Source organism: Nestor notabilis, unplaced genomic scaffold (assembly GCF_000696875.1).
Source record: "Nestor notabilis isolate BGI_N333 unplaced genomic scaffold, ASM69687v1 scaffold32439, whole genome shotgun sequence".
Classification (NCBI taxonomy): domain Eukaryota; kingdom Metazoa; phylum Chordata; class Aves; order Psittaciformes; family Psittacidae; genus Nestor; species Nestor notabilis.
Genome location: NW_009942921.1, coordinates 4098 through 16238, shown reverse-complemented (window position 1 = coordinate 16238; position 12141 = coordinate 4098). Strand labels below are relative to the sequence as shown.

Here is a 12141-nt window from a genome sequence, read left to right as displayed (position 1 = left end):
TTGGTTAACGCAAGTGGACCACAAGAGAATGGCAGGAAGATAAACTGACATAGACTTTAAATTTCTTTCTGATAAATCCATATAAGACACAGTGTTTGCTTTACTAGCTCGGCGCCAGTTTTGGTCCAGGGTTTTTGGTTTCTGCGTTGGTTGTGTCACTGCTAATGGCGCAGGCCACTTCCATTTTCTGCTCAGACACTTCAAATGCCAATATTAAGTGCTACACTCCAGTTGATTTGCCCTGGAGTCAGGTCTGCAGAAGTGATGCCACTTACTGATTATGGAGCTGAATAACAAAGCTGCTCACAATCTCCTGCAAGAACCAGAGTGACATCACATGTGTTAATGAGGTATATATTTCCATGATGAGCTGTTTCCTGGTATGGAAGAGCTCCAATCTCATTACACCACAAATTCCTCTGGGAGCTGGTCTTCTCCCAGAAGATCCAAGGAGAGGCAGTTCATGGATCGCTTCCCATAAAGAGCAGACTTGGTTTTGCAGTCTGCTGTGGAATAAACGCAGCCATAGATAGACAGCCTATCCTCCAGGCTGCAGCCAAACGTGTAGCTGTGGGACGTGTCTGAAGACAGCGTGGCACTTAGTGGTGGGTGCCGGTGCTTGTAAAGGCGGATGTCGTCCAAGCTCTGGCTGTGCTGGTCTGTGCAGCTCCTGCTTTTGAGCGATCTGACCTGTCAGTTCAGTCAGACACACAGGAATAAGAACAATGAGCTCAGACACAGCCTAAGGTTGCTGGCTATGCATGCTACAAGTTTCCCAAAATCGTTCTTCCACTCCTTCAAAACAGCCCCACCAGCCTGAAGGATGTTGGCTTAATGAAGAAACTGTGAACCACTGAGAAATTACAAGTGCTTTAAGCTGCCCTGCCACGCTGGGCCAGATCCTGATCTGTCTGCACAGTGTCCTCAGTATCCAGTACAGTGTACCAAATACTTGACAGGTATTGACACCCGAATGACCTGGCACTTATTCCAGATCCGTGCGGTCATCCTCAAATGGATGAAGTGCATGTAACAAAAAGTCAGCCCAGCTGCCTGAACACTCCGAGTTACTGAAAGTCTAAGAAGTTCAAAATAAGGTTCAGAAGGCAACCATGCAAACTAATGGTGTCCAAAATGGTGTAACACCCAATGGTGTTACGGTGTCAAAAATTAACTGTGACATACAGTTTCATCTACATAACTTTGTTTAGCAATGAAGAAAACAGGAGTGACATACCAGCAGTAATTCCCAGAGGCAGCGTCTTGCTACACAAGCTGTAGTGACTCAGCCTCAGTGGAGAAATTACTGACCATTCCAGGCATTTCCAACTTCCCCACCTGTTTTTTCTTGATCTGTCTCTTAATAATCAGCTTTTAAATGCTAATATAAAGGCTGATTTCAGGAATACAATTTTTAAACCAAGATACTTCTGTTAGAAACACAGGAAACTTCCTCCCATATCACTTCTCTGACCTCCACAGGATGGGAATTAAAAACTACCCTGAGGAAACCTTGTGCTGGCCCAGCTGCACTCCCAGAAATGAGCACATGCTGTACAGTCCTGTCAATGTTAAGGAAACTCAGTCCTGCAACATGGCCTCGTAAGGAAGTTTGTGGGGGTTTTAAAGTATAAAAGTGGCAGCCAGGTCTTTGCAATTGTTTAGACAGTCCTGTGTTGATCAGAAATATTCTTATAAAACAGATGCCTCCTAATCAATAAATATATAAAAGCATGTGTTGGTAAAAGCATTAACATTAAAAACATGACTTTAAGCAAGATGCCCGCTCCCTGTCTTGCACTCTTTAAGACATTCCACTTGTATACGAGTAAGTTCATTATGATTTGTTCAGCTTTGGAAAAAAAAGTTAATTGAAAACCTAAACCATTCTTCTAGCAGATAAAGCTAATTTGGATTCAGAAAAGGAAGAAATGGTGGAGGCTTGGTTTTGGTTTTGTTTTTTTCTACCCTAGTGGACACAGCTATACTTTGAAAAGAAATATTATTTGGCCTCAGAAAGACATTTTAATAGGCTTTTTCCAAGCACAACTTATGATATAGCATATTTTACCTTATATAGATGTCTTTTCTCAAGGGTTTAATGAAAAGAAAATGTTGACGACAAAGACTTAGGCACATGCATAGTATAATCACACAAATGATAGTAATTAGGAGCTCGAGCATCTGGTTTTGCTCTGATGTGAGCTCCTTCTGGCTTCAGGAACAGGAAGATTATGAAGTTTGCAACGCACATCCAAACTGCATGGATGGTCTTGGCTCTATCTCACACTGAAAATTTGGAAGTGGGTTATTTTCCATTTCCCATTTCTGGAAGCCTAAGGCAGACAAAGCTGGCTTGCAAGATTTCCCCACCAATGGCTCCAAATCTCTCTATACTGTTCTGGACCCAAAGGCTGCTCTCATCCTATGCCTACTGAGCAGCAGCTGGCCAACAGCTGGTTCCGGTTACACCATTTAAAAATCACTCCAATCCAGACCACTTAAGGTCGCCTGATTTACAGCTGTCTCCATTGCACTAGACCTTGGTTCAATGCCCACACACAGACCCTCCTGCCGAGCACCCCTTACCTGGTGAAGGGATTCCACACTTTGGCCTCTCATTTTTATTAGCGTGACTTGCACCACAGACAGCGATTCCTGATTTATGGCTACAAAGGAGAGGGAAGAAGTGAGCAGCATTGCAGATTTGAGGTTTTGTGGGCTGCAGAAAAAGGAAGTTATTCTCACGGGCCACATTCAAGCAGTGGTAGCTTACAGACATAAATATACATCACTAAGCACCCTCAATGCTCCAGGAGTTTTGCTCACAAGTAGTCCTTTTTGCCCCTAAGGATTAACGTTTAAAAACCTCAAGAATACAGCTTGTCACCAATGTGTCCCATATTCACCCACCTTGCTTTGCTATAAAGGCTGTGTGTCTTAAGGCCAGACAGCTCCTGCATGATCCCATTCTTTGGCATTTCCTGTATCACAAACCACAAAACTTTACCTATTCATCCCTGTGACTAGCCTGTTAATCTGTGGTTGAACACCTTGTCTATTTTGTGGTATACAGGATGTTAAAGCAAATTCTTTCACTACAAAAGGTTTACCTCAGTTATCTTTTTGTCATTAACAGAGTATAAACTTGGCAGATTTGGAGAAGGGAGACCTTGAGGAGGACAGAGGAGAGCAGCACTGTACAATACAGCATGCTCGCCTTTAACCTCTAGATGAGCTGACTTCGAAACATGCTGCAGTAGGGCAGCAAGTAATACTGGCAGTTGTTTGGAAGAAGATACAGCTTTTTTACATCCCTCGGATTATGCCTGGTGCTAAAGCCTACAGAAAAGCATTGAGCAGTAGCAGAAAGCCATCTCACCTTGGCAGCTAGCAGCATCTAGAGGAAGAGATTCAACAGATTCTCCCACAGTGGCCTCCTCTAACTGGTCTCCCTCTAAAGGCTCATCTACAGGCACCTCCTCTGGCTCATCTACTGCCAGCTCAAGCTCTAGGAGGAAGAGAGCAGCAGGAGTAGGGTTAGCATTACACTTCTGCTCCAAGCTGCTTCGCATTCTCTCACTCCCCGTTTTCCTGCAGGAGTAGACAAGAGCAGGCTTAGAAGTCACTCTGCCTCTCCAAATTCTTTACCATCATCCTGAGAGTCATCTTCAGCCCGCCCTTTGCTGCCGCTGTCAATGCCTGAGCTGCCGTAGCTGATGGTTGAGCTGCAGGATTTCTCCTTCCTGTGCACGCGGTCGATGCTGAAGGGCTCATCCACCGACATTTCCACCGACACCCGGTGCCTGGAGTCCGCCTCGATGCCCGATGTGTGGGAGCTGCCGTGACTCCCTGTGGACTGGCGCGAGAGGCGGTTGTCCCTCCGGCTGCCCCCGCTGCTCCCGCTGCCGCGCGAGTTCTTATCGCATGGATCCAGGTCCATGTCCAGCGTGTCACTGATATAGGACTCCCGGTAGCGCTTCTTCTCTGAGGAAGGAAGATGAGAGAAACCAGTGGGAACTTCAAGCAAGACCGAAGCAAGGGTAGCAAAATAATCACAGACTGGGACAACCCGACCATTAAGAAACAACTGCTGCAGCTACTGAACAGATACAGGGACAGTTTTGTATTTTGTTTGCCCAGCAGATACTAGGATGCTCAGCTGGTTCTGAAAGAATGAGTGAGTCATGCCTGCAGTAAACCTGGCATCTCCTGATTTAGAACAGGCAGGTAGAGGCAGTTATGATACAGAAAACAGTAGCTTCCAAAATGAAGGACAAAAATAAAAAAAAGGGGGTGGGGGAATTGCCCTAAGCTAACCTAAGTCAGTCTTTAAAAACAGGGTGCATTGATCATTTCTTGAAACAGTCACCAGTGTGTGGAGACAGCCAAGAACAGGATCACCGTGGCTGGCATTTATTAATGATTTATTAATGATTTTCCAATGGCTTGTATCTGTTAAGAGAGGTGTGCTGAGGGTGGTCAAGAAATCCATGAGACACTAGCAGGCACGAAACAACCTAGGGCCTTTTGCACACACACACTTGGTTAGTGAGCCTTTCTACAGACAACTGGCACATGCCACTCAGTGCACCCACACAGCTCAAGGCCACTGCTATAACCCCTCTGAAGGGAAACACAGAAATAACCAAGCTAGATGAGACCAAGGACTGCCTTGCCCTGTACCCTGATCCCACACAAACAGTGATCACCGCTTAAGCTCCTTAGAGTTAGTTGACATGGGAAGTAACCAGAAACATGTTTCCAACAAGAAGTTACCAGCTACTACTAGCTGACTTCTACTGACCTTGAGCATAACGACACAAGTCTTACAAACCTCAGAGAAGACAGAGAGAGTGTGAATGGAGAAAGCAGGGAACAGCAGTTAGGAAAAAAGCAGGGGGATAAAAGGCATTCGAGAGAAGGCTAGAGGGAAGGGGGCACAATCCTCTAAAAGAAAACCTATGCAATGTGTTAAAACCAGTCACCACGTAGAGGCAGGCTGTAAAGTTGTAGGAGACCCAGCTTGCAGAGTTGGAAAGTGGAACGGGGCAAGCTGGGAGGTGGTGAAATGACTGAAGTTTGCCTGGAAGGATACTAGGGACCGTCTGAGTTCACATCACTGCTCCTACAGAGAGGGGACTCCATCAGAAAAGACAAATTCTGGGAGTCCTGGTCTGCTTTCAGGATCTTTCTAGGACTTGCAACTCCTAGCCCTTAACTGTCAGACACTACAGGCTAAACTGCATGCAGTCTTTAGTAAAGGGCACTAAAAAATTAAGACACAGGCTCACAACTTGTACTGCTACTTGAACACAATAAAGTCTAATCCCAGTAGAAAGCTTTTTATTCAAAATTACTTCCACTCAGAAACACACGTCAAATGTGCACAAATTGGGAACACACAGAGCAGGGATCTCCTTACTTAAAGTAAGACATTCCCCCTCTACTGCACTCACACTTTCTGATCGCAGTCTAGCAATGTGGGAGCCATAAACACTTCCCAGTAATGGACTTGAAACATACCTAACACCTCTATTTCGCTCACTGCCTTCCTGATAAGGCAGAAACACCATTAATTAGATAGTAAGCAGCCAGTGTGAAGCAACAGCAGAGCCTAACATGCTGTACTCTTACCCTTACCAGTCACCTAACTCTTCCATCACATACCTTCAGCCTCCTCCAGCTTTTGGATTTGCTTTAGTACAGGTTGGATATTCAGAAAGAGCCGGTGGCTGTTGCTGAGGAGCTGCAGCAAGTGCCGTGACCTGAAGGGGCAACCCGTGTAGTAAACCAGTTTCCGTGCAGAGGGCAAACCATCTGGCTGGATCTCAAATTTTTTCCCCTGCATAAAGAGGAGAGATGCCAGTGAAATGAGCATGTTTCCAGCCACAAAACTACCAACCACAGATAGCTGCAGTCTTGTGTGTATGAGTAACAGGGCTTGACACGGCAGTGCGGGCAGGCCGATGGCTTTGCCAGGTACCAGGCTGACAGCCTGTGGCCAGATGGTCTCCATCCCACCATACTCACCAGAAACGCCAGCTTCCCGATGTGTGACCAGGGAAAGTCGTAGAGGAGCTGGCGAACGTGGTTCACCTCCTGCAACACATCAAGCTCAGAGTGACACAGGGACTGGCAGGTACAGGGTGGAGTCAGCGATGTGCAAAGAATTTGCAAACAACCAAGAATGTGAGATATGCGGAGCCTGGTGCTCGCAGGGGGAGGCAGAGGAGCTGCGGTGGGGGGGAGGACAGGGAGCTGGTCAGAGTTAATGCTACACCAGAAGGCTTTCACAGCAGTCTGTTACCTGATAGATGTGCATTCCTCTAAGGGTCAGGCCCAGGATAACTGTCGGGCGATCCTCCTTCTTATCCTGAAAGAACAGAAGAGCTCAGAGTAAAAGGTTAATCTACAAAGACCATGCTCTTGTTCTGGCACCTACTGCAGGAGAGGTAGCAGGACACCTCCATCAGGCAGATGCCATAAGCTCGTTTGGTTTTTATTGTGTTTGTAAAAGGCACCTTGTCTTGTTGACCCCTCGAATATCTACATCTAAAAATCCCCCTCTTGCTGGGCAACTCAAGCATTTTAGCAGGAAACACACACCTTAGCTGCCCTGGACAGGGAATCCTGTAGCTTTAGTGATTTGAGGGCACGGACAATTATTGCTCTCAGAGGTACCTTGTAACCTCTCATACCTCCATGCACTGCCTCTGCTGTCCCCCTGAACATGCACCACTCACTCTGCAGGTGACAGGGAGCCCAAAACAGAAGGGACACATGTCCCCTTCTCCTTGCCACAGCGCTGCTGCTCCCACCCAGGGATTTGCTGGACCTTGGCGGGGAGGGGGGGCTAATCAGTGCCCAGAGTTACAGGAACTTTCTAACCTTTCAACCTCAGTGTTTGGAGCAGGTGATCTTAAATGTTTGCAGCTCTGTCAAAATACTGCCTTCTTTTTCCTCATACTGTACCTTGGTATGACATACTCAGTCTCTAATGAGATTCCTTTCCTTGAAGACCAAAAAAAAAATATCAAACTAGTTCTTTCAGTCCTTCCTGGCATGGCAGAGTTAGGGAGGGGAACACGTACTTTTCTTGCTAGGAGGATGAGGAAGAAAATTTTGGGGTAAAGATGTATGGGCTCACAGAATTCAAATTTTCCATCAAAACTTTCTCTCCTCATCTGGCCTGTCAAGATACAAGCCTTATGCTTGTATCATCGTATTACTTCTCCCTTTGCCCAGTACCATCCATGTCTCCAGTTTGAAGTCATAAGAAACGCTTTCTGTCTCCTAAGGGCAAAGGGTTTTGTAAATCAGTATCATTCTGGAGGGGAGATACGGTGCTCAGTGCCGTGTTTTGTTTCAGAGTTCCCAACCTTGGTAGCAGCCATAAGGAGGGCATAAGACAAAAGTAACTGCTAGTAAAATCTTAGGGCAGCCAGCACACCAACATGTTCACCTGGCACCCCTGTGTGTGACCTAGGTATCACCTAGGAGGAGGAAATCTCATCACAAGGTGAGATAACTGTGTCACACAGCAGGAAGAAGAGCACATTGTGGATCAAACACCACATGAAGGCGTTAGCAATGAGTAAAATACAAGTTCAAGCTAGACAGGAATTTTGATATTAAGAGCAACCAATGTCACAGACCCAGTGCTTTCAGATATAAACTGTATCCTGTCCTGACAGCTGGATTTCTTATGGTATTCAAGTGTAACCAACCCTCTTATGACTGCATCATTAACAGTATTAGAATCAAAACAAAGAGGATAAAGGAGAGGTAGGGAGAGCATCTACAGTTTGCAAGGACTGTAGACCAAACTGGAGCTTATTTCCTCCAGAAAAATGCATGTTTCTTTAGTAACTAGAACTGCTAGATCAAGTCAAAGGACACGAACACCTCCCAGACATAATTCCCACTGAGCACAACCAACCAAGATATTTAATTATGAGTCTGATGAAGTGGAGTATCACCATTTGGGAAAAAGAGATCCAAGGCATTCCTAATTGCACAAGCAGGTTCCGCTCACTTTAAGCAGAACAGAAAACTTCTCCTAATTCTAGACCTAAACTCTCTTAGCGTGTGAAAATGAAGCACATGCTGTTTAAGCTGGCTTGGATAAAGGGTCTAAAACTCAGGGACAAGCAACACAGGAATCCAAAAACTGACATACAGCTGAAAAAACACCAACCACTCTGACAGGGTTGGAGGGGGAAGGGAGTAAGAAAGTCAGGATGACTCAGTGTCACCTCAGTTATTACATGGCATTTGTGTGAAAGCTGGCCAACCTCTTGTCACCATTTCAAACAACAGAAAAAAGGCTTCTCTGTGATTCCCTGGTGCAAGTTTACTGACAGGCAGGGATAAAAATAAAGTTTTGCCATTCTGGTGCCAGTTTCTTGGCCAAGGAACAAAACTAGATTCCAGCTATACCTGTATATCGACAACGGATTTGTCTGTGGGGACAGGCCTCATAGGCTGAAAGTTTTAGACTTGTTTTGCAAGTTCAGTGGTGCACGCAATTAATTATGGGAGAGAAGTTCAAATTAAGAAGGAATTGGTTTAACCTTCTGCAGCCTGTAGAAATGGACAGGCACATCTTCCAGCAGGCAGGACTCCTTAATGAACTTCAGCACTGCTTCCTTAGCGCTCAGCCCTTGCTGTTCTCGGTGCATCTCTGGGGCATGTTTCAAGATGTAGTCGCTCCCCCTCTTTGCAATTATCTAAACCACAACGAAAACAAACAGGTCAGCAACTCTTCAGCAATCCTCACAGGAGGCAGCAAAGCAGAGACTGGAGATGGAGAAGGTTCGTTCAGTCTCTCAAGATGTTAGTCCACATTCACCTCTACCTCCCTGGAGGATAAGCATTTAAAGCAGATGATACCAATGTCTCCAAACAGATCCTAGATGTCAAAATCATAACAGACCAAGACTACAGAGGTCGTGTCAGCTCTTTTCATTTTTAATTACTAGTATTAGTTTTTCTAACCCTTGGCATCCATAAATGCTTATGGGCAGATAACAAATACTGCTCTGCATGCCAACATAATCAACAGCAACATCTCCAAACACTGCAGAAATGCTAGGTGGTCCTTTTAAGAGGAGAAATTGCACATTAGCTTATTTAGCATTTCCATCCTCAAAGGGGTGGATAACACTATCTCAAGGTATTTTTTTTATCTGTTAGGAATAGCTGGCAGGCACATGGCTTTGCTAAGCAGTAGAAAACCCCACACTGGGCCATTTGCTCTTTGCCCTGCAAGTGCCCAGTTTCCATGCTTGTCCACATGCCCTCTCCATACAACGCTACAGGGTAGCTTGGCCCCCTCCCATTCCAGACTGGCCCCTTCCAGACCATGAGCAGCAGTGACAAATAAGAGGGGCATTGGCTGAATTCACTTTATAAAATCCCTCCCAGTGGGGGCATTTAAAACCAGATCCCACTGGATACCCGAGAACATCCTGCCAGGAACAACCTGCCCAGGATCAAAACAACCAGACCCCATCACCACTCAGTTTACATTAAGCCCCCTATTTGCTTGGTAACACCTCTGCCCTCCTCAGCATGCCTTGCCAGATGAGTTGCCCTCCCACGAGGAAGGCTGGGCTCAGTGGAAGACAGCACTGATGCCATCAGCTGTGCCATGTCAGCAGAAAGAGATGCACTAACACCACAGTTCAAAGCCAGGCTGATCACCCCAGGGCAGCACCACCTCTCCTCACTAGCACAAGGCTTGGGGCAGCCCTTGGCCAAATGATCTGAAGCACGTGTTGGAGGAAGGGTTTGTGTTGGAGGAGATCACTCAGTATCTCCCCATGGAAGCCCAGGGGCAGGGAGAGAAGCGTCTCCATGCCTGCCAGATTTTGCTCTTTGTAATGATGTAATAAATCACCCACATACCTCCTTGGGGTTGTGGCTCAGTGCAGGTGAGCCAGGCTTTGCCTTGGCCTTTGCAATGTTTGCCAGATGAGCAATAGTCTGTGATAAGATTTTTAACTGCCCCAGAAACAGCACGCATGAGACCCACCTTTTCCAGCCTCTGTTAGCTATCTTCTGCCAGGCAACCCATAACAAGGAACAGCATGGGATGAAGGCCTGTTGTCTGGAAGAAAGGCTCATTTCTGCACAGCAAGGCAGGCAGGCTTGGCACTCGTGCATGAAGGAGACTCTACCAGACTTGCCTCCCCAGCGCAACCCCTGTCACTGTTCTGAACCTTCTCTCCAAAGCAGGGGATAGTGCCACCTATCAAGGGAGACACAACTTGCTTGCGGACCAACTACCTGAGGCATCTGGGCTTAAAATCTGCTGTCACAGCAGAGAAGGGCGCTCCAGAACCAAATCAGGTTGCAGAGGAGGGTCTGTACAGGTCCTAGGGAACATCCTGCTCCAACCGACATCACACATTACAGGGATGTGCCTGTAGCAAAGCAAGCTTCCCCTTCTATTTTTATGGACACTAAAGTGTTTATCAAGTTTTCTTGACGCTTCACCACCAGAGGAGAACTCTCTGTAGGTAACCAGCTCTGACAGTGTCTTAGCTAATTTGCCTTCATTTGACAACTAAACCAGCTCTTGGATTTGTAAATCTTGAAGGGCACAGCCCATGCGCACATGCTTATAAACAAACATTCAAAACCATTTCCAGGCCCTTCCTTACTGCAGTTGAGCCACAGATTAATGACAAAGCAAGCACTAGAGGCACTGCACAGCAGTACTACCCCCCAGGGTTTGGGTCTAACCATCCCAGAGATAGGAACGAAGGGCAATGGACTTGGCTTCAAGGCCCTGAGGTTTTCTGTAGAGCTTGGGTTGTGCAGATCTTGCTGATGCACCACTGCAAACACACAACCCTTTAAGCCATAGAAGAATTAAATAAAGACAGCCGCACTGTCAGAGTTCTTAATTTTACACCAGTACATTCCCTCACCAACAAAGGTTACACACCACCCACGTCACTGATGAGTTAGCCCAGGAGGAATGGACACCTACATCCAGTGGAAAGAGAGCAGTTGTCTCCCGAGGGAAATTCAGGGTGCCGCTTTACCACTCTGCCTGATCATTGCAGTGGGAGTTGGGGATATTGTGTGGCTCCAGTTAGGCATCACCTTGACATAGCTCCTGCTGCACATACAATCTGTTGACAGAGGATTCCCCAAAACTTACCCATTGTGGGAAATAAGCTTGAGGTTCAAAATATCTGCCAGTGTGGACCTTTTCTCTGTAGTTGCCCAAGTCAGCTTGTAAGCTGTAGGCAGCCAGCAAGAAGTAGATTTCTTCTTTGTGGTTGCACCGAGACATCAGAACTTGCTCTTTCAGATGGCAGTAGTAGAGCTGCCGTGCCACCTTATCGCTGCAAGACAGAGGCAGATTTACTTGAAGAAGTTTGGGCTCAGACAAGGCACCTCAAACACATCTGTTTTGGAGAGGAAGGGTTAAACTTTGACATCCCTGATGTGTGCCAATGCCACCCTGATACAGCTGTGTGTAGGGAGCACTAAGCCAAGATCAAGGTCTTCTCCCACTAAGTGTTGTACAAACATGGGAAATGGTAGCTTCTATCTTGCTGAACATGAGATCTAAGAAGTTTGATCAGGGGTAGATGAAAGAAAAATCACATCACACCTGTTTTGGAGACCATCTACATCAAGCACTTTGTTTCTCTGGAAAGCCCGTAGCAATCAGGAAAGCCAACCCCCTTGAATGCCAGTCCTGTTTCTTGCACACCTGTCCTCCTTTCCCCTCTAAACCCAGCACTGCTTTTTCATTTCACCTTGCCTTAGGCTCAAGGCACTTTTCAACAGCCACTTCCCTGCAAGGTAGATCAAAAGACACAGGAGCCTTGGGCTTGTTTTTGTCTTCTTCCTCAAGCTGCTAAACAGGGATAGTCTGATAAGGCATAACTATTGCATAGCATTGATAACCCACACAGCCCCCACTGTACAAGCTCATGGGAAGCAGGCTGCTGACACGTACATACAGATGAGGTGCTGGACACTACAGTCTGCTTGGAAAAGTGTGTGTGTATAGTCTGAAGGGGCCGTGCAACTACCTCTGCATGGCTCCATAAACCTCTTCAATTAAATTACTAATGCAAGAGAAAGCTGCTTGTGATGCTAAAGGTTATGTCA

The 12141-nt window shown here is 46.4% G+C and overlaps 1 protein-coding gene across 1 annotated transcript in view; it reads right to left on the bottom strand.

Annotated features, from left to right (window-relative positions):
* Positions 1–402: 402 nt before the first annotated feature.
* The window catches only part of LOC104411257 (FERM domain-containing protein 6-like), a gene marked incomplete at its 5' end in the record, with an annotated part of 14857 nt that continues 3118 nt past the window's right edge, over positions 403–12141 (bottom strand). Inside the window, 9 exons of the mRNA XM_010021637.1 lie at positions 403–690; positions 2590–2669; positions 3383–3511; positions 3652–3987; positions 5671–5845; positions 6034–6102; positions 6311–6376; positions 8577–8732; positions 11177–11363. Of these exons, the coding sequence (XP_010019939.1) occupies positions 403–690; positions 2590–2669; positions 3383–3511; positions 3652–3987; positions 5671–5845; positions 6034–6102; positions 6311–6376; positions 8577–8732; positions 11177–11363 (1486 nt within the window). The remainder of the gene's footprint in view (positions 691–2589; positions 2670–3382; positions 3512–3651; positions 3988–5670; positions 5846–6033; positions 6103–6310; positions 6377–8576; positions 8733–11176; positions 11364–12141) is intronic.